General features: G+C 41.1%; 1 protein-coding gene across 1 annotated transcript in view; it reads left to right on the plus strand.

Annotated features, from left to right (window-relative positions):
- Dbx (homeobox protein Dbx) overlaps positions 1-24,935 on the plus strand; it is a 35,672-nt gene that overhangs the window by 2,208 nt on the left and 8,529 nt on the right. Inside the window, exons 2-3 of the mRNA XM_078194177.1 lie at positions 5,090-5,299; positions 8,060-8,340. Of these exons, the coding sequence (XP_078050303.1) occupies positions 5,090-5,299; positions 8,060-8,340 (491 nt within the window). The remainder of the gene's footprint in view (positions 1-5,089; positions 5,300-8,059; positions 8,341-24,935) is intronic.

A 24,935-nucleotide genomic window follows, 5' to 3' on the forward strand; every position in this document is an offset into this window, starting at 1 on the left:
CCGGCGTCGACATGAAATTGGGCGAACCATTTACCGAACGTTTCGCTTTATAGCTTACTACTGAATTACAGGCCTCCTATCGGAAGCACGTTGTCCAATTGTCTGTTATGACGAGATTACCAAATTCTTGCGCTAAATTCGTAAGAGAAAGCTCACATTGAAATTATAATTATTAATTTTTCAGTAAACGAAACTTGCTTGATGAGTCGATCGTGTATACTGTAATTTAATTACGATTTAGAAGATGGTGGTTCTAGTGAAAGATTAGCATTGTTCGTTTGAGAATAGCGTAACTTGTTGCAAGATAATAGAACATGAAAGTAAACTTACCTATTCGTATACACGCTATTGGATTTATATTAGTAGCGTCTCAGATATGACTAACTATCGGTACGAAATAATAATGAAGTCTATTAATGGCATCGAAATAAACGTCATTTTATTAACAGCTTTACGAATTCTCATATTCAAAGCTATTTCTACAATTTCTCTCATCTACTTCGCTCCGGCGATCCTCGATCAACTCGGCTCTAGATTTACAAATATAAGAGAAGTGGATCGATAATTGTAACAAAAGTTCTCCCCGGTTTAGCGTTCACACGGTAAACCGCCACCGAACCTCACGGCTTTATCAGCATTATCGAAAGAAAAAGCCGCGGTATCGTGACCACTCCAATGTACATCAACCATGCGATCTCTTGGACTCGCATCCCCATCGTCCTTTTTTTCTCCATCCCACTTTCTGCGCCGGTAACGAGTGATTGACACGAGTCGATAAAGTTCATGCACGTACGATAAACACGTAAACGTAACGCAGACCACGGGAGACCGACGGCGAGAGAAAGAGAGACAATTCGACCAGCGAGGGGAGAGGTCGATGTACAGAAAAAGAGAGAGAGAGAGCGAGAGCCGGAGAGCTGGAGAGCAAAAAGAGGGTTGGAAAGAGAGGACCGCGAGATGGTCCGTCAGAGGATGAAGGTAGATAGGTGGAGAGGCAAATGTTGCATTTAACATTGGCGGATTGCATGCATGCATCGGTAGAAGAGGAACGCTGTCGAGCGGCGAGAGTGAGACGACGGCCAGGGGGGTGGTTTCCAGAGGGGGAGGGTTAGCGATGGTAGCGAGTAGTCGGGGAAATTTGGTGCGCTCGAAATACGGGGGTGGGGTTTCATGCATTTGTCGGATAGCGGATGCATTGACCGTGCCACGTGCATGTGTTACATCCCTCCCCCCTCCTCCCGCGCACCTCCTCCTCCTCCCCCTTCGGCGAATCCATCGCCTCCGATAGACCCTCCAGCGTCCATGAGCTGTCCTCCCCTCTCCAAAAACCCCCCTCTGAAAAACCCACCCCATCGTACTATCGTTCGCTCCGGTCGGTTTGTACGTCATGTCGAAATGTTGTGAAATAATTGCGCGAAAAAGTGATTGGCAACAAACTCGAAATTCATCGACGGACACGAACGAATGCGTGGGCAGTGCCGGGGGCGGCGGCGAATCGGGGGACGCCGCCGAGCCTGTAGTGGATGGGCGTTTGACGGGAGAGCGACGTTAAATTTCGAATAGCATTTTCATCAATCGTTGTGCGATTTACCAGGTTCTCGCACTCTTTTCGCGACCCTCCCTTTCTCTCTCTCGCGCTATTTTCCCTCGTTCTCTCTTTCTCGGTCGACCGATCGGTTGCGATCGTTTCCCTTCAATACCACGCTCCCGCGCTCCTCCGCCTCGCTCGCCGTTGTTTTGTCGCTATTATTGATATATTTTGATAGCGACGCCACGCGAAACCACTGTGCGCGACGACGAAACCCGTGTCGCTGTGTCATATCTCTTCAGATTTTACGTGTTCCTCGAATCTATCCTAACAGGAAATGATATTAACTCTATGCACTTCAACGATGGAGTCACTAAAAATTCTTTTATCACCTTGCAACATTATTTTTGCAAGACATAATTTCGTAATAATACTATATACTATAGGTCTGAAAACTATTTTCTACTAAGAGTTATAATAGTTTCGAGTACAAAGGGTTGGTGCGTTTTTGAATTCGCTTTCGTATTTATCGTGTCTGTTAGCCTATTTTCATATTTATCCACAATGTTGTAAGAATATTTCGTTTCGTTGATTTTTATCTCCTACTTTACACATCAGAAAAAATTTACATAGAGTTAAATAAACTTTTTAGTATTCGTATCAAAAATTTGGACAATAAGTGTTAATACCACGCACCTATTTTGTAGGTAATACACACGAATTAGTGGAATAAGTTATTACATACTCTATAATTTCAATTATTAAAACTCTTGATGAAAAAGACGATGTAGCAATATCGGAAATAAAAAATATGTATTCTTCTTATTGAAGTAGATTCAAGTCTAATGTGTTAATTGCTAATTTGTAAAAAAATTCTTTAATTAACACTAAAAGTATCGGCCCTTAAACGTCACTAATGTATATTGTTTTACAAGAATGACAAAACGCGATTTCCTAAAAATTCGGACGACACCTACTATAATATAAGTTTCAATGAAGAAGTTTATCAATAAATTTATCATATAAACATTTCTATAATTTTGGTAACTTTGAAAGAAAAAAATCAAAAAACTTCTCCGACAAAAGACATCGACAACTGCAAAAGTCACAGACTCAAGATATCCTTGTCTCTATCTCCCATGCACGCCGGTCGATTTTGAATTAGCATAAGCGAAAAGGAACTGGCACACCCAATTTGCTCACTTCTGAACCTGGAAGCATCGTCTCCGGCATCAGAGAGAGTGGCACAGTAGGTGAACGCATCGTTTCCTGCCGCGCATAAATCGTTCAACTCCCCATTCCCGGGGAAACCTGCAGCGGTGTCTACTTAATAATGCATCAAATACCCTAATCCCAAAGAATAACCACAGATATGTTGTCCCGCGACCGCGTTGGATCAGGCTGGGACATAAGGGAGGGTCTTTAAGCTCGGGCATTAAAAACGAGAAAGAGAAAAAAAGCGCGCAGACCGCTACAACTGTAACAACACGCTGTTCCGGATACTTTCAGGGGTTTAATCTCCAGCAAGAGAAAGAGAGAGAGAGAGAGAGAGAGGAGAGACACCGCGAAAAAGGGAGTCGAAGGAGGTGGAGCAGCTTAAAAAACGATTCCCATTCAGTGTTTCCGTTGGGGGTTAAGCCGTTATTAGTTGGCCCAGGGCTTGCGATCCTTGCCGGGTCGGTCCTCTTATTGGCTGGCTACGAAAACAACGATAAAAGGCGATGAGTATTTTATGGGGTACACCGACACAATAGGACCTCGTGTATGGACCATTGTTCGAGCATTGTCTGGCCGAACGCAAGGCAATCCTCCTTCTCTCTCGCTCTCTCTCTCTCTCTCTCTCTCTCCACTCTTCCTGTCTGGCTTCTTGGTCCCTGTAAGCCCGAAGACCCTCCATTATTTTAGTATTTTCCAAACACGTCATTTTCTGCCTTGGTCGATGGGCGTGGTCGAGAGGAGACGGAGAAAAAGTATGTTAAAAATTATCGGAGTGTGTCAAACCCTCTTTGGCAACGTGTAAACGATTGCCTGGTTAGATTCGTAGCCCCGTGGGCCTATTAACTTGAGTTTATCACTTGAGCGGCTGAGTGATTTGGGGATGCGGCTAGGGGGATGAAGATAACGGATCATCGAATGCATAAGAGGTTCTTTTTAGAGGACTGTAATTATTTGTACTATTTTAGAACTTGATATTAACATTAATATTTGGTTTTAAATTACTCGATCGCTGCTTATTACTAATGGTATTTTACATTCTTTAACAAAAATATGAAAACCCGTCGGTAATTTTATTAAACCTAATATAAGTAATATTTATGACATTAATCGTGTTATATTCAATATAAGTAATGCAATGATGCAACAATTATGTGCAATATAGATAATGTAATGATGTGATAATTATACACAATATCAATAATGTTGTAATACAACACAAATGATTTTCTAAATGTTCAAACAAGAGAAAAATTATTAAAATCGACTAAAAAGGTCTTCACGGTGATAGAATAGTAATAGTATAATTACTAATTCACATTTGCATCTATCATAAACGCATATAAATCTACAATTCAGTAATATTATATTTACTATGTTTTTGCTAACAATAATATTAATCACCAAGGGTCAGATTTCATTTGTACAATTATTGCAACGTTAAAGAATGTATTACTTGAGTAATAATCCAAAGTAACAAATTTCTCTTTCAATGGCCCAGTGATCGAGGTGTTATTTTGATCCCGAAAAAGGCTACGGCATTCATCGCCAGAGTATATAGAATGATTCGAGTTGATCGTGTCACGTGTGTAGATGGATTCCTAGCCGCGAAAGATTAAATATAACCAAGCTGTTCTCACGCACCGAATATCCGAGTATTTACTCTGGAGGTGTTGAAGCGTGCGTCAACAAGAGGTCGGACTCCGCCCGGAGCTGTTGAGGAGGGTTCAGTCGGGGGTGTCAGCTCGAATTATGCATCGCAAGGAATCCAGCGATCTGAGCGTTCTGTCGTGCGAAAATCCGGTACCTTTCACGGGTGGCTCGTCCCTAAAACGCAGCCGATTTACACCAAATTAAGCATCTTCGAAAATGATTTCTTTGCGTAACTTCAAACAAAGCTTAAGATCGCAAGTAACATTATAACGAAGCTTCTCGGATCATCAGACACTTGAGCATATTTATCCGCGAAACGGTAAGTAATGCTTTGAAGAAACTATGAAATGATAGAACGTTGGAAATTATTAGATTGTAAAAATGCAATTGTATTGATACGGATTAAGCGAAATGAAAATGATTGATTTTTGAAGTATCATAATTGTTAACATTTTTGTTATGTCTTTTATGAGGGTTAGATCAAAATGACTGAGTTTTCAATAGCAAAATGTCCCTATAAAAATGTTTTAGTTAAATTCTTGTCATTGTTATAAAACAATACACGTGATTGAAGCTCCAATGTGTATCCGAAAATGTGGAAATGGAAGGTTGGAATATTGTCGAGGCCAGATCTTGTAAATGCTGTTCGTTTAGACATTTTTTAAATTAACGAACCATGTTATTTTGTTGCAGAGAATTTTCAAAGTCTTCCACCAGAGGCGATACCAGCGTTCCTCCAAAATTTACAGAATTCAGCGAATTACAATATTGCGAAACCCATCGCGAGACCAGCACCTTATCACCCGTACCACAGGCCGAGTCATCAACCACCTCAGCGTCATTTACCACCGAACACGCACCACACGCTCCAACAGTTGTTCTATAGGGGACCTTATCTGACTGGTACGTACTGCATAATTTTCATTCACAGAACTAGCTATTAAACCCGCAAACCGTGTTATTCCGTCACACTTGTTTCTCACTGGAACCGCGCAGCAAACGTCAAAAGGTACGTTCAAGTATCAATTGCTTGTTCGACGTTGACGATCAAATGAGATTCAAACTTTGGATTCTTAATATGCTGCTACTTAATATACTACTAATTTTAGATCACAATATTACAAACAAGAAGATTAAAAGCTAGAGTGTTGATTAAAAAGGATGGATTCTTTGTAGTTTAGATAACATTGTTACAAACATACCAGAGTACAAATGTTATTTCGTTCGATTTTAACCACAGATTTTACTTGAAGAGTTAAAGAATCGATACAAGTTTCATTAACATTTATATTTGTATAAAATTCTTTATCTACGAGCTTCCCGTTTGGTAACAAAGATTCTTCTTCAGCTCTATGTATTATAAAATAATCTATACGTAAAAGAGTCATCATTTATTTGTTAATACTAGAATAGAATCTCGATTATCCTTTGACAACCGAATTCGCTGATTTATCTATTGATTTATCTATCTAAACACATTTTCCATGTGAACAGTGTATAAATGTTTTATTTAAATGGAAATGTGTTTACATGCAAGGTAGCTTGTATGTAAGCAATATGGAGATAATTTAGCATTGTATCCCAACTTGACGTTCTTATGATTGGTTCAGAAAATCGTCGCTCTTTCGCATTATTTTACGGAAGCTACGTGAACATTTGCAACCATCCAATACGCATAATTCTTGTTCACTGGTCCGCGCGAGCTGGTCGCGAGCAGGCGTTAAAGTGAATATAAAACTGGCCAGGTTCGTCGGCGGGAGGGAGTTTTCGAGCGGGCAGGGCGGGTAATTTTCGCGAAAATGCTCGTCATTATTATTTCGGGTCCGAGACCAGAGGGAAAAGTTAATAAACAAGCCGGACGATAGGCGGAAACACGGTCTCGATGAACATTTAAAACCGAAACTTCCGCACATGGCGCCAAACCGTATGAACGCGGGCACGTGCACGGAGGGCACCGGTTTATCGAATATCTTGTTATAGGTAGGCTCGTACGGGACATGGAGTGCATATGAAGTGCAGTGAAAGCACTACCATATTATGTACATGCACCGCCACAAGCAAAATGCACGCATGCAACAAGTGCGTGCAAATATCATCGGCGCAGATAATACCGTCATGCTCAGCTTGGCAATATTGTGCAGATACGATCTAGAGATTCAATTGCCCGTTCGTTATTAGATGACTTTGATTCAATTACCGGCCGTGTGGTCCGACTCTTTGATAAACGACCAATAAATTTCGGTTGTTCGCCGTTCTTTTCCCGTGGCCCGACTTGTTTATCGTCGATTTCGTCGGCCGTCATTCGCTTGCTTCATGATCTCAACCCCGCACGAAGTTCCGCCAGATCGAATTCGATTTATGCAATTGTTGCGGTTAAAATGAATTTAGAAATTAGGAAGATCCTATCATGTGACTGACGCGTGGCGGAAACAAAAAATCTACAAATTTGCTTTTGTTTTATATACTATAATGCAATTTTGAGAAGTTAATTATTACGTTACAATAACCTAATAATTATAATCGTAATTATACCGTGTTTAGTATTATTTTAATAAGAAAAACGAGACGAATAGGATAGCAAAAATCTTATTGTCGAGTAATACCGAGTAAATAAACAAGGGACAATATCATTAAAAGTCCCTCAAGTAACCCTAATCTTCTTTGAGTTTACAATTTTACGGCTCGCAAAATTTCTTTCTCCTGTAATTTATTTTGGTAGATCCAAAGTAATGCAACGATGCTCTTCAAGCTTTTTTAATACTGCTCCAAATTACAACTTCTCGTTTCCGTCACAAGTGCATGAAATCCGCAGTTTAATCATTAGAATTTGAGAAGCTTAATTCTACGTTGACGCAGTTACGATCTCATTAATTAAACTACTTTGATTTTGTGGGAGCAGCTGTCGTGTTGAATGATATTCATGGATTTATGGCTCCTCGTGGAATTCTGGTAGAATTTTGATTACGTTTGAGATTTATTTTACTGGGGGAGACGAAGAGGGGCGGCGTAGATTATCAAAGATTATTGAAAGTCAACAAGGAAAGTATAATATTACGATTACGTTTTAACGACGATTTGAAACTAGCCGCAGTTTCATGGACATTTTCATTCAAGTACTCTACAATGTCTGTGAATTGTTCATGGAAACTTTGGTCCCTGAATGGCTCTAATAGAAGTTTAGGGTCGTTAAATATGGTGATCCTGGTGGCCAGTATGTGGCATTAATCTACTTTGAAACATGTTCTACTAAAAGTTAATGGTTCTTCGCTGAGCTATTCGTGAGAAAGAAAATGGCGGCTGCTAAAGAAGTACGATGCCAACAAGTATTTTCTCTGCTAAAAATCCGAATAAATTGCTATCATAAATGTATTTTGGAACAGTAGGAAAATTATCTTGCTATTCTTCCATCTCATGTATTCATTAATTTGGACAATGAATTAAATGTGCGAAAGCATCGCAGAAACGTTTAAAAATCCATTCTGCGCAAAATACCGTCAGAATGTCTAGATAAAAGCTCCTGCGATTCTTCTAATTCGCACATTTATTTAAACAAGTTCGTGGTAAGTGGAATTGGTAAAAAATGAAGGCTTTATAATTTATAACGTGCAAGGTCCGATGTCATGAGGTCAGGTTCTAAACGAGATTCGTGTGTGATCGTCGCAGTTGCTGGTTCCGGGACCGGAGGTCATCATCCAGGTGCTCCCGGAGGAGGGGCGGCGTTCCCAGGTGCGATTCAAGGTGGCCTAGGCGATTTCGCGGGCACGGGCTTGGTGTTTCCATGGGCGACGAACGCGCGTGGCAAGCCTCGCAGAGGGATGATGCGGAGGGCAGTTTTCTCTGACCTTCAGAGGCGTGGACTTGAGAAGCGGTTTCAGCTTCAAAAGTACATTAGCAAGCCCGACCGCAAGAAGCTCGCCGAGAAACTTGGCCTCAAGGACTCCCAGGTAAGCGGCTCTCTTTCTTTTTCTCAGGAAAGGTGTTTTCGTATAAAACGCTTCCACCGAGACTGCCACGTGCTTATGAGGAATAATGCGCACCACTTTCGTGGCATTTCCTTGAATTCTTACTTTCGTCGGAGTCTCGATTCTATCTTTTCTTAATTCTTTTGTGAAAAAATCTTTATAGCACATTTTTCATGAGATAAATCTCGTACAGTAAAACCTGTGCAAGGAATTTGATAAGTCACAGTATTTATTGCAAACATTTCAATTCAGGAATGTTCAAGTCGGTTTTGTGGTGTTTATTAATATTAAACAAAAGTATTCGCTTTCTGGCGAATGTGCTATCGAAGTCTCTTTCGTTAATCGGGCTGTTTTATAATGATTATATTTCGGGCTATAATGATTATCGCAAACATTGGAATGAAAAAGACAATAATTTTAAATAGCAAGTTTAAAAGACGTGTCTTGAACCCTCTCGACATATCCTTCGCTTCTTTTTACCCCCTTCCGTCGAGATAGTGTTATACTGAAATTTTAAAACGTGTCTTTTGACCTCTCCAGTGAAGATAGTGTTGAATCCATTATCATAAAAATCTAGTTTACCTTGGATCGTACACATAGGGTGCATTTAGGCTTGAAATATCATGCTTATTATTGTCCCCGTCGATTTCATATACAATATAGTGACGGTATCAAAAGAAATGGCTGTCATACTCTGACTTACCCCATAGAATTTCGATCGCTATAATCACGGGCCGGGGGGGGGGGGGGGGCAGAACGTGTCCATCAATTCCGTAACATTAATTTAGGATCGGCCACTCTAATGATTATACAAGATAATGGTATCGAATATGTCACATTCAGGTAATCTTTCGCGTATTATAATGCGCGCATGCGTGTCACGGTCAAGCGGCTGTCCGATAACCGTGTGAAGGGTTAACGTAATGCTCGATACCTCGCTAAACGATCTTAACAGCGCATTAATTTCTAATTTAGCCTAGCCGTGTGCTTCTTTGCCGTTCCATAGTTACCGTTTAGTAATTATCAGGAAATTAGCAGACACCGCTAATTTATTCATAGACCGTTCAACGCTGTAGAATCACATTCGCGTTTGCTCCTTGATGCTCGACAACCTACCAATGACCAACGATCGAATACAACTGTACCATTCGCTGCCAACAAAGTTTTTTTTTTTCTCCACAATTTACTTTCTATTTAATTAACGCCGTGAATTATGTCATTTAATTCATGCTAATAGCCCCGCATAATCGGGGAATTAATTCGTGCGAGACGGGAGAGAAGGTGGCCGCAGAATATATGGTGCTTAATGACCTTATTAGGGCACTAATTGTCGCTTTAACGAAGTATGAAACCCTCTGCTCCCAACGGAGAGCATTTAATTAACCGACGACGGTGCTGCTGCTCTCTCATGACTCTATTCAACGTATTGATAGAGACTAATGCCCGGGGACTCGAATGAACCGACATCAACTGAATATACACTGGAGACTGGATTAGCGCAACCGTCGCAGGTGGAAAAACATGAAAACCGGTCTATTGTTCTTATTTGTCGTAACATAGCCAATTAGCAAATTGGCCCAATAAACTCTTCGAACGATTACATTGTCGCTGTTTGTCAGTCGATCGTTTTATTCTTTCGCGACAAGCTGATTTCGTCTCTATGAGAATAAATGTTAATACATTTATTGTAAAATCTTCTACGAATAGTTTGCTTATTTAAATTTACGCTAATGCATGATTTGCTACGATAAGATGATTTGGTGATAGCTGTCAGTATTTTTACTAATGTTAGTACGACTTTGATGCTTAGTAAAATGACAATACATTGTATCACCGATATCCCACTGTAGTTGCAAACATTGTCAAGAATAGAGTACAGCTCATTACCAGCTTGTTATAATGAAAGTTAATTGTGTCGTTTAAACATAGCGTACGAAACAACGTGCTCTCCTTCGAAGAGGCGAAATCCTCCGGTCGACGAGGCTAATGTATTTTTCGGGGCAATTGTCGGGAACGCTTTCCGCACGGAAATTCGGCGGGAATCGGCGAACTACGCTCATGAAATCAAATGAAACTAACTTACAGTGCCATTTTCTGGGCATCGTTTAGTTTCATTAGCGTCGCCGCACCGGAGCCGGTCTGCTAGCGACGGCGTCGGAACGTCCGTGTATACACGCGCGGCCGTGTGAGTACACGTGTGCAGCTAATGAACTGGCATCGTCCGATTAACCCCAAACCGTGGGTATTATATGCTCCTAACTCCATGTACACCTACGCCACGGCTCTTTCTCCTATGTACATACGTCGACGCGGAACGACGATATCTCTCGCGACCGAGTCTGTTCAGCTTTTTCATTCGCCAAATCATAGAACATTGGACAAACAAGAGTTAAATAGTGTTGAAACGTCGATGGGACGAGCGATTCGATATTTACAATGTAATTGGTAGATGCGAATATAAATATTGCTATTTCAACATTCAAATCTCAACATTTCGTTGCAATTTTCATGTTTTATTAAGGTCTAGGGGTAGAGCTTTTTATCTTTTCTTGTCATTCCAAATAATATCAGTATAAATAAAAATTAGCTGAGTTTTAAAGAAGTATTTGCGTTTTTAACGTGGTTCGGATAATTTCTTAGTAACTAAATCGTTTATTTCGAGTTAATTACTAGTGAAAATTATTTCGATAATATAGAGTAATTCTGATATCGAAGGATCGTACGAGCGAGGTTCTTCTGATCGCACTTGTCACTCCGTTTTTATCGACGCAAACGGCCGCAGCGGCGTTCCGTTCGTCGTAAAAACCGTGGTCGAAGAACGTCGTCCGTTGCTTGAACAGCGACGAAAGTAAAACGACTCGGTGACTCGTACCATTCGCAACAGTAATTACAAGTAAAACAGTTTCGAAACGACGAAGTAAGGGATCAATGGCGAGAACATCCTCTCCTCGAATTAACCAAGACCACGCTCATTACCCAAGGAGTTACTGTTTAAACGCTTGTAGAAAACCGGCGTTATAAACGCGTTACCGTTGTCGGCGCGAATCGTAACAACTTCGGGAATGACTTTTTAATTACTTCCGTTAACGTCGATAATGACTTCGAAAAGCGCGAGCCCGTTCCGATGGAAACTTGGCGCGATTGCGAGGTTTGGATTACTGTAATGATCTTACCCGGGATTTACGCTAGTGGCGTTATCACGGCCGTTTCTTCGGTAGCAGTGGGTCTTCTTAAGCAGCCGAAAGAATTATACTCTCTCCGTCTACAATGAAATCAATTTGCTGCGAGAAAAAGAAACTTTAAGTCCAATATTGCACTGATTTAATCCAATTATGCTTAATTTGATTTTAAGGTTCGAATAGTCTCCGAGACGCCATTTTAAGATTGGAGATCAAATAAATACGTTTCTTAGTTTATTGAATAGTGGATTTTATACATGAAACAGTGGAAACGTTTAAAAAATTCGTAGATAATGTTGTATTATTTTAACCTCGTTGAAACAATTAACATGTTAAACGCCGTGTCAATCATCGGTAACTGACACTGTACTTTTCGTTCGGATTGCGTCAGTCACTGACGATATATAATTTTAAAAATCATATTTCTGTATCGCAGTGTGATTTCTCTGCAATCTACATTGCAATATTGCAGATACAAATTTTTAATCTAATGTACAGTTGAAAACTGAAAGCCAAGCGACTCATTACAGCATGTGCGACTCAAAAATTGTGCAAAATCAAGTTTGCGAATATTCTCGGCTGATTGAATTCATCATCCTAAATCGTGCGAACAGTATCACACGTGTTCGCCACCAATAATTGAGATTTCAGCACGGCCATAATTAAAACGATCCCAGGAGGAAAGCCGCGCGCGTCAGCTGGAAAAATAAGATGGAACCGGTGCCGTCCGATGAATTCCTTTGCATCTCGGTGTGCGTCCGCGGCGACACGATGATACATTTTGCATAGCCACGAGCATATGGTCGTATGCAGATGAGGCGCAAATAAGGGTAAGAGATAACCATTGGTTAGCGAAGGGTCGAATAGAGGGAGATCGGGCCAGGAAACGGTGGCGGAGAGGGACGCGGCGACGGGGTGGGTACGAAAGGGTATAGAAGGATATATTCTCATGTATAATTCACACCTCGAGCGCCATGGCTTCGCCGCCATTGGTGGAGGCTCGCTCCGGCCGTGGTTTTACGAGAAAATCTAAGGACCGCGCGCGCGTACGTACAGAGGAACCAAGCGCACAGAGACAAGGAAGGCAGACGCGTGTGCCCAGGACCAGGACCAACCGGTACTTTCGAGTTCGCGAGTAAATTGACGATCCTTGCGAATCCGCCATCCGCATACAAAAGATTCTCCCTCTTTCACCGCTACTTCTCTAGCATCCCTCTCTCTTCCTCTCTCTCTCTCTTTCGAGCACTGTCTCTCTCCTCTCTTTACGCTTCCCTTGCGGAACAATCGGTACTATATACCGCCATGAGAGTTCAAGGAGCTCCTCTTCTTTTACGAGTCGAGCCTCGAGCGTATCAAGCCCGATTTCACAGGCTGACGTAATAAAACGGTTATGGACAAGGGGTCTGTCATCAGTCAGCAGGATTTTTGGTGATACTATTTATCCGGCACATCCTCCGTTCTTGTTCTTCCGGTCAGCAGGATTTCTGATTAGCGATTCCAGTGATTTTACGCGGTGGTTCGCTTTCGCTTGGATTCCAGATAGCTGCGGGTTTCGTGTTTCTGCTTTCAGAACTAGGATTCTAAATCAGCTGTTTCCGACGAGTGCATTCGTCATGAATAAATGGCCATATCTCTGTGTTATGACGTTTAAATTGCAATTTTAAGGAGAACTAAAATATATTCGTTTTAATGTTTAGAATGTCTGTCGGCGAAATAGGACGAAGGAATAAAGAATTTTAAATAGTTCTTATAATTTAATGTTAACCATAAAAGCATGAAATTCACAGTCTAGTAATTTAAAATGTATCAGGGGTCATCTTTTATTACAATTTGTCTAAGTTTCGAAGATCCAAATTGTCTCAGAGCACAAATCAATTAAAGAATTGCTTTAAAAGATCAAAAAGAGAACATTTATTATGTAGGACATTTAAAAATACGTACTATTTTATTAACTATTACAGAAGGTATACTTTCTGGTCATAAAGGTAATGCATTAGAAGTCATATTTTATCAGACTTGATCAAAAACGATTACAGAAGATTAAAAACGAAAATTTCTTTCTCGTGACACTTTCTTTCTTTCCTAAAAGAACGAATAAGCAAAAGAATAAAAATGTTCTTCCACAAGAGCCTATTTAAAAAGTCATGGCGGTTCTCCTGTTACGTCTTGCAATCGCCCACTGTTTCTACTCACTACAGTGATAAATCAACGCGATTAGGCGTTCTTTAGAAATATTCTTGCCCGCTGACCGAAACCGGTGACAAAACGTTCCATGCCGTGGTGCAATAATTCTAATGAAAAGTGTGTAATTAGCGAGTAGAGCTTGCATGGGGGTTATGTAGCGTTCTTGCACGGGTTGGCAGAAATTCTCGGCGGAAGCCGGCGACGGTCTGTAACTGTGTCACCTTCCGTAATACACCCGTGACCCGGCAATTGGTTCTTTTTTGGTCGATTCTCACGTAGAACCGAGGGAGGAAAAAGAAGAACAATTTCCAAGTTGTTGGAGGGCAGGTTGAGTGTTGTGCGATTTGAGGAGCGTGGTTCGCGCACTTGGCTGCTATCTAATATCACGGTTCACCACACAACGAACACCCATAAAACCGATTATTGTCTGATGATGGCTTTCTCTTCCCTCCGGAGTTCCTATTTTCTGTTTCTCTTAATAATACCGAACTGCTGCCGCCAGATGCCAAAATTACCTAATCCCGGCCCAATTTATCTCTGTATAATATCGACATTTCCGCGTGCTGTGTTCTCTTAATAACAACCGCGGCAAGAAATTCGGCAGCGGTTCGAAACGGTGCAACGTCAATCCGTTAATATTTCGATATTAATTTCTACGCTACGTGCTACTATTTCTAATGTCAGCATTGTTGAGGGCCGCGACTCTGTTAAATTCGACGCACTTAAGTCGGAAACTCGTGACAAATATTTAATGGCGGTTTACGCCGTATGAAACTTGCACAACTCAATTCTCTGTTTAATTATTAACTTTCGCGTTGCTTGACGATGTTTCAATCAGTCGTTGGCGTACGCGCGAACTTTTAATATCGAACTAAATAATTTCAAAAAGCGTCAACCTCCCCCCTACTTCGTTGTTAATATTTACCAATTATCGAAAAATTTCGAAAAGCGTCGAAAGTGTCAATCTCTTGGCATTTTTGCGAAATACCTCGGAATGATTTTATATACCTGTGTTAAATAGCACAATGTTCGCCGGTAATTGAACGAAATTACCCTTCACGAAAATAAACTTTATAAAATTGTTCTTTATAAGACTACATCTGTTCGTAAAAATGCAACTTGGCGAAGTAAAAATTCGCGAGTGAACAAAGCGGACTGCGTAAAGTTCAGGAAGTTGAAAAATTTCGAAATTCTTGGATCGCTTCCACGCTCTTCTTTATCATATTTATAATCATACCCGGTTTTATGAATCTTTGCCAAGATTTAATTAAAGGCTTGCGGTGTACGGGCGGATGATAATAATAAAGCTATTCCAAGGGGTAGTCTGTACTTTGAGAAGTAGCAGAGGCTAGAGGGGAGATCCCAGCGTGGGGGGAGGGAGGGAGGGAGGGCTGAAGAGAAGGCAAGGTGCCGTTTCACTCAGGTTCGAGCTTTCACTACAGTTTATGACGAGGGTGGGTTTAAGAGGGACGTCGAGGGTTAAAGGGGGATGACTAAAGTAATTAGTGATGGTGAGTGAACTCCACTCTTCCCCGAGCATGTCCGCGTCTTTGTTCTTTCCGGTTCCTTTAACGACACGAGAACGTTGACTCGCCATGGCACCGCGTTTTTACACAGATATTGTCTTCATTTTCCGTAATCTAATAATCTAACTCAATCATCGATTTTTAAGAAACCATGGAACACGACGAGAGAAAATTTCTAGCTGAAATTAAACGTCGAAGTACGATTTAATGAAAATCTAAATTTTGGAATATTTTAATGGAGAAATATTTGTTTCACTTAAGTTAAATACTACTTTTTGTCACATTTGCTGAAGATGTGACGCCACATTAATAAAAATGATTATTTTCTTTTACATTCTTTCTAGTCTAATTTAATCGATTTTTTAAATTTTAGTTCTTGATTTAGACAAAGAGGTTAAGAGATGGAAATTTATAATATTCGTCTGTCATTCCAAGTAATAACAAAATTTACAGTACAGTAAAGGATTTGAAAATAACATTAAAATATTTAAAAAAACAATTAAAGTCACTTAGACTAGTTTGCCAGAGTTATTATACTTTTGCTAGGATAGTGTATCGAAATTTTATCAGCTAGCAATATCATCTGCACAAATTACCAAGCGAACCATTGAAACAAATTGTTACTCATATACTTCTCGTAATTGTTTCACCCAAAAGAAATCGTTCCGATTGAAACTTCATGGATCCTGAAATCCTTGGCACGAAGTCCGCGAGTGTCAAAAGTTGATTTAGTTCGTGCGTCAAGCGGTGGAAGTTGACGGCGAAAGGAATTGGAAAGGCCTAAGTACCTCGATACTTGTTAGGTACTTTTTGAGTGGTCGAGGCTTCCCAGTCAGAACTGTCGGTAACGCTCCTGGGCAGGACACATCAACGCGTCGACCTTAAATTAGCCGGAATTAAGAGCAACGAAGCACTTTTGTGCTGAAGACATTTCCCCGGCGTCGCGCGTCGGGCGGGCGTACGGACGAACGAACGGTCTGACGGAAGCGAAGGAAAAAGTAAAGAAGGACCCGAGGGCTTGTTATCTTTTTAATAATCAAAACCGACGACGCCCCACGGTTTTCCTTCTTACAGCTTGGCAGTGCTGTCAGGATCACGCCGCCGGCATTAATTCGCGATGTAAAGAGCGGTCTCGCTTTCAGACGCGATCCTTTATTACCGGAACCATAATGCTGTTCGCGCGAAACTACAGGGTTTACCGACGCTTACTTAAGCTTTTCCACTACTTACAACGTTAACCAAAATGTTTGCATAGTTTTTTCACAATTCGAGTATTTTTTTTTAATGGTCTTAATAAATTATGTTTATTGTATTTGATCATTTTAATTCTAAATGCACACCCTATCTAGTCGTAATGAATACTCAGAATTGGATTAAGAAATTTTGTTATCGTCTGTTACTATTTAACGTGACGCTCCATAATGTTCTTTATATATGATTTTCTTTAATAGTTCGTCTTTGAATATCTAATGTCTAATGTTCATAATCTGAACGCGCATCGTTATGCTTCAAGTGTAAATTGATTTATAATTATCCAATAGAGTGAAATAAATAGAGTGAACTAAATAAACTGAGGATGCTCATGCAAGTCATAACATATTTTGATACGTCATTTTACAAAAATTAGAGTCGAAGACAAATTTATTTCGCCCACGAAAAGATTGCTTACTGCAAAAATAAAATAAAAATGCTACTGTGTCTTGATAATTTATGCGTTCTACGCCATAAACGCATGAAATCTGCAAGTGACGCTACTAATAACGATGCGGTCTCATCTGGCGCCGTTAAATCAGCGCAGCCACATTATTGGCGATCTGGTTTACCGAATTAATTAACAAGTAGATTTTAAAATACCGCCTGAGAGCGAGGTCTGCCAGGACTTTTGTCCTTTGAGGGTCCCGCGCGGAGCCATTTTTTTGCGTCTCCCTGGATCAGAGCGGTATTATTCTATAATAAAGAGAGATTGGCGAGTATACCGTGCTAATTTAAAATACTCCAAGGGGAATGGCTGCCGTCACGATCGCCGAGAATGCTAAATTAAAACGCGGCGGTCCCCCCTCGCGCGATCTTTTCATTTCTTCGGCATCGAAAGAAGAGTGGCGTGCTACTCTGCGATCGAGACGCGTTTAAAGATTTAACGAATTATAAAGGTCGCGCGAAGAATTGTTCGGTGCGACTGACAGCCCATTTAGTCTTCGTTCGGTGAGAGAAGGAGAGAGTGAGGAAGAGAGAGAGAGAGAGAGAGAGAGGGAAAAATAGGGAGCTGCTCCTTCTTTCGAGATTGTGATTAGTATATCTTGGATCTTCAGTCGGGAATTGATTAAAACGATAGCCTCTTGTCGACGCTGCTCGAGGAAAATGGCTGCCGTGGTCGCTCATGTCTTCGTTATACTCCAGTTAAAATGAGAGTAAAATGATCGTAGATAAATGTAGGTTTAAACTAATAAAATAATTTAATCTGTACAGCATCTTTACCGTAAAATTTTATTTTAAAGATATTTATTAAATTGATATTTTATTAAATTAACATATTTTCTATCATTCTCTCCACGGTTGAACAAATATCTTCAAGCAGAAATGCATAAACTTATATTATTGCATCAATAATTACGATTGATCTCGTAGAAGTGAAATTTCTTTTTGAAAAACATCTTTCGTGAATAATGACAAGTTAATTGACGTGCTCGATAATAAAGTTACGTTGGAAACTCGGCTTATTAAGAGAACGCAGAACTCTAAGGCGATAAGTGGACTGAAATTCCGGAGCAAACAACTTAGATCGTGGAACATTTTCAACTCTGATCGGGGTAGAAGATTGACTGCTGAGCAAATACTGAGATGGTCTTTCAGCGAGCGAACACCCAGGCCGATTGTTCCAGCAAAATGTTATCCAAAGTAAACTCGAGCGCGGAACAGCCCCTAATGGCTACAAATTGATTCGACCGACGGAATCCGGGAAACTCTATATTCTCCTGAAACGCAAGCCTAATGGTCGATCTATCTACCGTGTCAGTGTCAGTTTCGTGGGAAAGAACGGGCTGTTGTGCTCGTCCTTTACGCGAAGATCGAATCGTCTGCGCGGATCCTCTTTTTCTTTAAACAGCATCTATGAACCTATCCATTATAAGCCCTCTGCGTCATCTGCAGGCTCATTAATCTGAGACGCAATGGCACCGGTGTCATTAATTTCGTCCGATTAGTCTCGTTAACGCCTGATGTTCTTGATGAAACAAAAGATTCGATTCTTTCAATGAGTACATCCTCACGTGACATTGTAGGAAATTACTATATGATAATTTTACAAAAATTTCTACATTTTCATTCAACTATTTTAAACTAAGTAATGAATCATAGTCACGAATATAACTTTTTGTCCATTTCGCTATATCTCTTTATTTTAACCGCTTCGTTCTCACGGACGTGTATACACGCGCCGCGATATCGTTCACGCAGCCCCACAGACGCGTAAACACGCGCCGCGCTACCGTTCACGGAGTTTCACAGACGCGTAAACACGCGCCGCGCTAGCGTTCACGCAGTCCCACAGACGCGTAAACACGCTAGTATTAGATAAAGAGTTTAATTTGGAAAAGTGTTAATTTTGGAAACGGTATATAGAAGTAATAAACATTGATTTCAAAATATTTCAAATTTATTATTGCTCTGTATGATATAATTCAAAACAAGGAACTGCACATAATGCAACATCACAATTGATACAATGATATCTGGTTTCTTTGCGAATCGATTGTTGCTTGCACCATACACACCGTCTCATCGGCATAGATTTCTTATTTGTTGGCTGTAATTTTTTTAAGAAACATCTAGATTGCAGTCGCAATGGATGAAGATGATTCCTCCTTCCTTTCCGATGAAAATTCTCTGTTGGATCGTTGTAGTTATTTAGTAACTGCAATATTAAATCTTCTTTCACTTCGCACAAACTTTTTCGGTTTACATGGAGGCAGTTCCAAATTGCATGTGCATTGCATATAGCAATATCTAATAAATAAAAGAAATACTTTTTGTACCATTTGATTGTTTTCCTAAATGATCCAATGCCATGTAAAATTTGATCTGTGTGATCAACAGCACCCATGTGCATATTATAAGCTAACACTACGTTTGGTTTTTTAATGGGTTGCCCCGTTTTTTTATCAACTTTATCTGTGGCTACCAACTCTGGGGTATGTACGGTGCTGAGAAGCGCTACCACTCTTTTATCTTTCCACGCACTAAATGTCATGAATTTGTTATAGCGCACTGTCAGCTCACCTTTATTCAAACTTTTTATTTTTTTTATTTTTTCGTCGCATGGCAAACCTCTTCTATTCATTCGAACGGTACCACACGCATGTGTTTTATATTTATGTAACTCCTCATATAATGCGGGGGAAGTATACCAGTTGTCTAAGTATATGGTTCGTCCTTCATTTAATAAATTTCTTGACAAATTCATTACAATTGAACCCGACTTTCCTAATCTGGACTGTCCTTCATTTGATATGCGTCCATCATATAATTTCAAATTATAAATATATCCTGTCTCTGATTCGGCTAAAATAAATGATTTCACGCCGAATCTTGCACGTTTGCTGCTAATGTATTGCTTGAAAGAAAGTCTGCCTTTCCATAATAACAGACTTTCGTCGACTACAATGTTCTGTCTTGGTCGATATGCCATTTGAAAACGACAAATAAGAATATCCATGACGGATTGGATTTTTTCGGTCTTTCTAATTTCATTATTATTTGCATCAACACTAGTGAAATGAAGGAATCGCAAAATATTGAAAAACTTTTTTTTTGACATGATTTGTCTAATAAACACAAAATTATACATTGCCTTTGTATTCCAATACATGGACATCTTCGGCAAGCGAACAATACTCATATGAATAATAATTGCAAAAAAAACAGTGCAAATCATTACTAGATACATGAAACTGAGATCTGGAGAAACCTTGCTTTCGGCTGTATTTATTAGTCTCCTTCACAATTAACTCTATGAGTTCTTCACAAAAAAAAAATTTGAAGATTTGAAGAAAAGAACTATCTTCTGATATACCAGATTGGGGTAACACACCGTGATGTAAATCGCTGTACCTCCAAACTTGTGGCGTAAAATTTTGCGTGGCAGTAGGAATATTCCATTTTCTTTGGCGTAAAATATTTTTCCATCTTTCGCACAAAGGAACATCCTCGTCAGTCATATCACTTTCCACAGCACTTTCACTTTCACTACTACTATCACTAATAATTCGATTTCTAGATCGTCGCATGGTGGTCATCTTTGCAGAACAGTCAAACGTACACTAAATGAAATTACAAATTAGTACTAACCACAAACTTAGTCTCTCCAGACGGAGCAAATCAGTAGGCGTGTGTGTACACGTCCGTGAGACTCCGTGAATGATAACGCGGCGCGTGTTTACGCGTCTGTGAGACTCCGTGAACGGTAGCGCGGCGCGTGTTTACGCGTCTGTGGGGCTGCGTGAACGATATCGCGGCGCGTGTATACACGTCCGTGAGAACGAAGCGGTTAATATTGAACTAAATATACTTTTATTGACATTGCTATATGTTCGATACATGTTCGATAATACTCATTATCATTATCGCTTCCTACATTTTTACGAAACATTGTTTAAAGAAATTATAAATTATATAATATACAATATCTATCCTACATATACCGTATTATATCAAAAGCCAACCCAATCTAGAAAAGATTCGAACGAGATGAAAAGCGATGCTGTTTATTGGTTGTGCCGTGGATTTCTTCGCCTCCTCGGGTAGCAACGTTGATCTTTCCTCTCTCGGAATGGATGGCCCCAAAATGGATCAAAGTTGAACAAGTCTCCCGGAAGTTGGTCATAACGTTGCCCCCTCCCCCCCCCCCCCCCCCTAAACTCGCCGCGGCGTACAGTCTGCGCTGGATATTAAAAACAAAGGCTGCCTCTTACAGGGCATAACATGAATATAACGCCGCGCAATATCTTACGGCTTAAGCTGTTCGGCTTAGCCCGTGGACCTTCATGCATTATGGATTTTACTTTGAGAAACCGCCGCTGTCCCCACCCCCCACCGACGCCCAGACGAACTAAGAAACCATGAATATACAATACCGCGGTATGCATATAGATTCATGCTTTTGTGAATCAACTTTAATCACTTTCGGCGAATGTGCTGTCCGCGATCGACAGATAAATGCCGATCCGAACGAACCCCGCCCACGATTTTGCTTATTAACACGCCGCCTAAGCATCGTCGTTCTCTTTCGTTCGAGTTCGCTCTTCGATATCGCTTGTCAAACTGAAACTGTTTCATATCGACTTGAAGACGCAGCAGACACGATGAAATAAATCAAAGACGATATACTGCAATTCTTAAATCCTTTTAATCTTTCTATATCTCAATTACAATAATAATATTGTACAGTCGTTCTCCCGAATGCATAAAGCTGGTCTAATAAATATACTGCTGATTTTCTTGCAAAATCATGCTTCCTAGCCAATTATAAGGAGCAAAAGTTGCATTAGAATGCACTGATCCTAGCTGTAGTAATATATTAACCCTTTACACTCGAAACAATTTTACCTATAACTCTAAAATAATTTCTCTGGCTTATACTATTTCAATTTGACATATTAAAGTGCATTTTATGCTTATGTAATTGATTCTTGTGATTCAAACATACAGGCATAACCTGAAAAATGTTTTAAATGCAAACTTTGTTAGTATGAAGATTATTTTAGAACATGGTAGAACAATTTTAATGGTGCATCGTCACTCGTGTGCAAAGGATTAACATTCTTAAATCCTGAACAGTGGTGTTTTTCAACAAGAAAATCGTCGAAATTGATATAAGGATTTATTCAATTATATAGAAGTTTAAATATCCCTTTTGTAGTCTTTTGCTTTTTATTGCGGTAATATACTTTGTTAAGAGAAGGTTACTAGGGAACTGGTCGAGTAATATTTAAAGAGACCGACGGGCAGATCGGCGCCCCGATTCGGTTCTGAGGAAGTCGGGCTGATCGGCGGATTCAGCTTGTCACGTATCCTCTAAATCGGCCTTCAGACATCTTCACATATCACGCGCGAATGCGTTCGTATTGCTGGTACGACATTCCGTCTGGAAATATCGCTTCCCATTCGGGCCAGGACTGCCAGGTCGTAGCCACTCACAGCTGTAGCCCGTTATACGTACTATCGGCACGTAGACGGACTCGAAATTCGCGGATCGCAACCCCCCCCACAACTAAAACGTTCGGCAACCGGCGCCGATACCGGATACCTCTTTCATACCCTCCATTCGCGAGATCGTGAACTCGTATCGATAAAATCTGATAGGCCTATAACGGATAAATAGGACGCGGCCCCTCTTTTACGTGACCACGATCCCGCGAATTCTTTATTCACGCAAAAACGGGGTTTCGAACGTCGGTGTCTCTTAACTGTTACGTTTATGACAGTAGTGAATGTTCTTTCGACATTTCTTTTTGTTAGAGTAAAAGTGAGGTTGAAGTTTCAGCAATTTATTAAATAGAAACAGTAAAAATTGTTTCGAATTATGACATGGTATTTTCTAATGGCACCTGAGAACTGCCAGTTGATGGATAAATCTATGAAAACGGATACAGTGTATCTAGATACATTATTAATATTGTGCGAGAATGTTGAAAACCGTTTGAACGATCTACAACAATATTATCCATGCAATTGATTGACTTTTGTAGAACCTCATTTAACCCATTGAATACGTAGCACGTGCGACAGCAACATTATTCAATGTGTGATAGTGATATTTATGTAAAATTTGATGTAGAATTTGTATGGTATTCATATAAGTTCCTGAAAACAATACATAAGTTACTACAAAGCAAGTCATTCTTCCATTCTACTGTTGTATTTTGGTTATTATTGAAAGAGTTAATATCATAATGACACATTTGTACTGCAACACTTTTACAATTCTCACTTTCTTAGTTAAATTACACGTATCTAACAAAAACTGCAGAGTTTTAAATTAATAATATCATTTTTACATATTACATACAGGGTGTGGAATTTTACAAAGTTACATGAATAACTTGTTTATCTTGAATAATAAGTGAACAAATTCCAGATGAATTCCAGGATGGAATTGTTCGATCATAAAATTATTTATCTAATTCGATCGTGTTTAGGAGCCCGGAGGGTTGTAGCATCCCCGGCAAACTGGCGGGATCGATTCGATCCGTAAAGTGTCTTGACGTCGTAGCCGTTGGTAGCGGTAATTACGTCAGACGCGTCAACAAGGCTGGCACACGGTCGGCCGCCGCTAAAAAGAGCTAATTAAGCGCGGCATAGATTCAAGGACCAGCGAATTAACACTATCATTTATCAAGCACCGGGCTCAATTAAAACATCACCGATAGAACGCAGCCCGCCGATAAATCCGCGCGGCCGATTTCCACCCCCCCCCCATCCCCCCTCCATTAAGAGCCGGTTTCCTTTCCATACATCAGGCAACCCTTCGGCCGCAGGATCGCGCCCGGCGCCGTACTTTTTCACGTTTTCCACTCGCTTCGGCGTTGACCGGTTCCGACCCTCCTTCTCTCACCCCCGAAAAAAATCCCTCCCCCCTTTTTCTCCGCCTCCGCTCTCTACCCTCCGCACCTCCTCCGCCACCTCCCTCGCGTTCCCTACCTCTGGAGCTCCTAAAAAGGGGGAGAGTACCAGAATATGGAAAAAAAGACCAGCAGCCTCCGATCTCCCCTCCGAAGTGATGAAATTAGAGAGAGACAAAGAAGGAGAGAGAACGAGCTAGCCCCGGCGTACAAAGAAAAGAGAAAAACGGACGGAGAAAGAGAAAGAGGCGCAGCACGGTGCACAGAAAGAAAAGAAAATACAGTAGAGAAGCCATCCCCTCCCCGAAGATGCAAAACCCAGTCAGACAGAGGGAGAGAGCTGTATTCGGTCGTGGGGGAGGGAGAGAGGGAGCGGGTCGGCGCACCGAAAAATAAAATGAAAAAGAGAAGCGGGGGGAGGAGAGGTGTGGGACGCGGGATAAAGAGAAAGAATAACGAGAAGCGCGGCGTGGAAAGAGACGGTTGGCGAACGGATCCGGAAGGAGAATGGGGAGAAAAGTGTGGTGTGGGGGCGGTTGGTGGTGGTGAGCGAGGAAGAGAATCAGCGAGGCTGAGGGGTAGTTCTGAGGCCGACGTCATAATCGATCGTCTTTTATTAAACTGCGCCAGATGGCGCCAGCGCCGCGCGAGATATCGTGTTCCCCCGCGAGAGAAAGAGAGAGAGAGAGAGAGAGAGAGAGAGAGAGAGAGAGAGAGAGAGAGAGTGCGAGAGGGACGGAGACGAAGAGGGAGGCGAGGAGGGAGAGACTTTAGAGGGTGCCGGAAGGGTGTGGAGGGTGGTCCAGAGGAGTGGTGAGGGAGAGAGGCCGGGGGTGGGCATAGGCGGAAGTAAGGGCGGTCGCGTGGGACGCCGGGAAGGGAGTTAAACGGAGGAGAACTTCGTAGCAGCCAGAGCGAGAGTGGGTTGGAGAGGGTTAGAGGGTGGCTAGCGAAGGAGAGACCGGGCGGAGGGTGGCTGCAGCCAATCGTTTACCGATTACCCACTCTATATAACGCGTTTCGGATGTCGTCGTAATGCCCTGGATTCTACGGAGACCGGCGATCCTTAGGAC

The sequence above is a fragment of the Augochlora pura genome, chromosome 11, assembly GCF_028453695.1.
Source record: "Augochlora pura isolate Apur16 chromosome 11, APUR_v2.2.1, whole genome shotgun sequence".
NCBI classification, from domain to species: Eukaryota; Metazoa; Arthropoda; class Insecta; order Hymenoptera; family Halictidae; genus Augochlora; species Augochlora pura.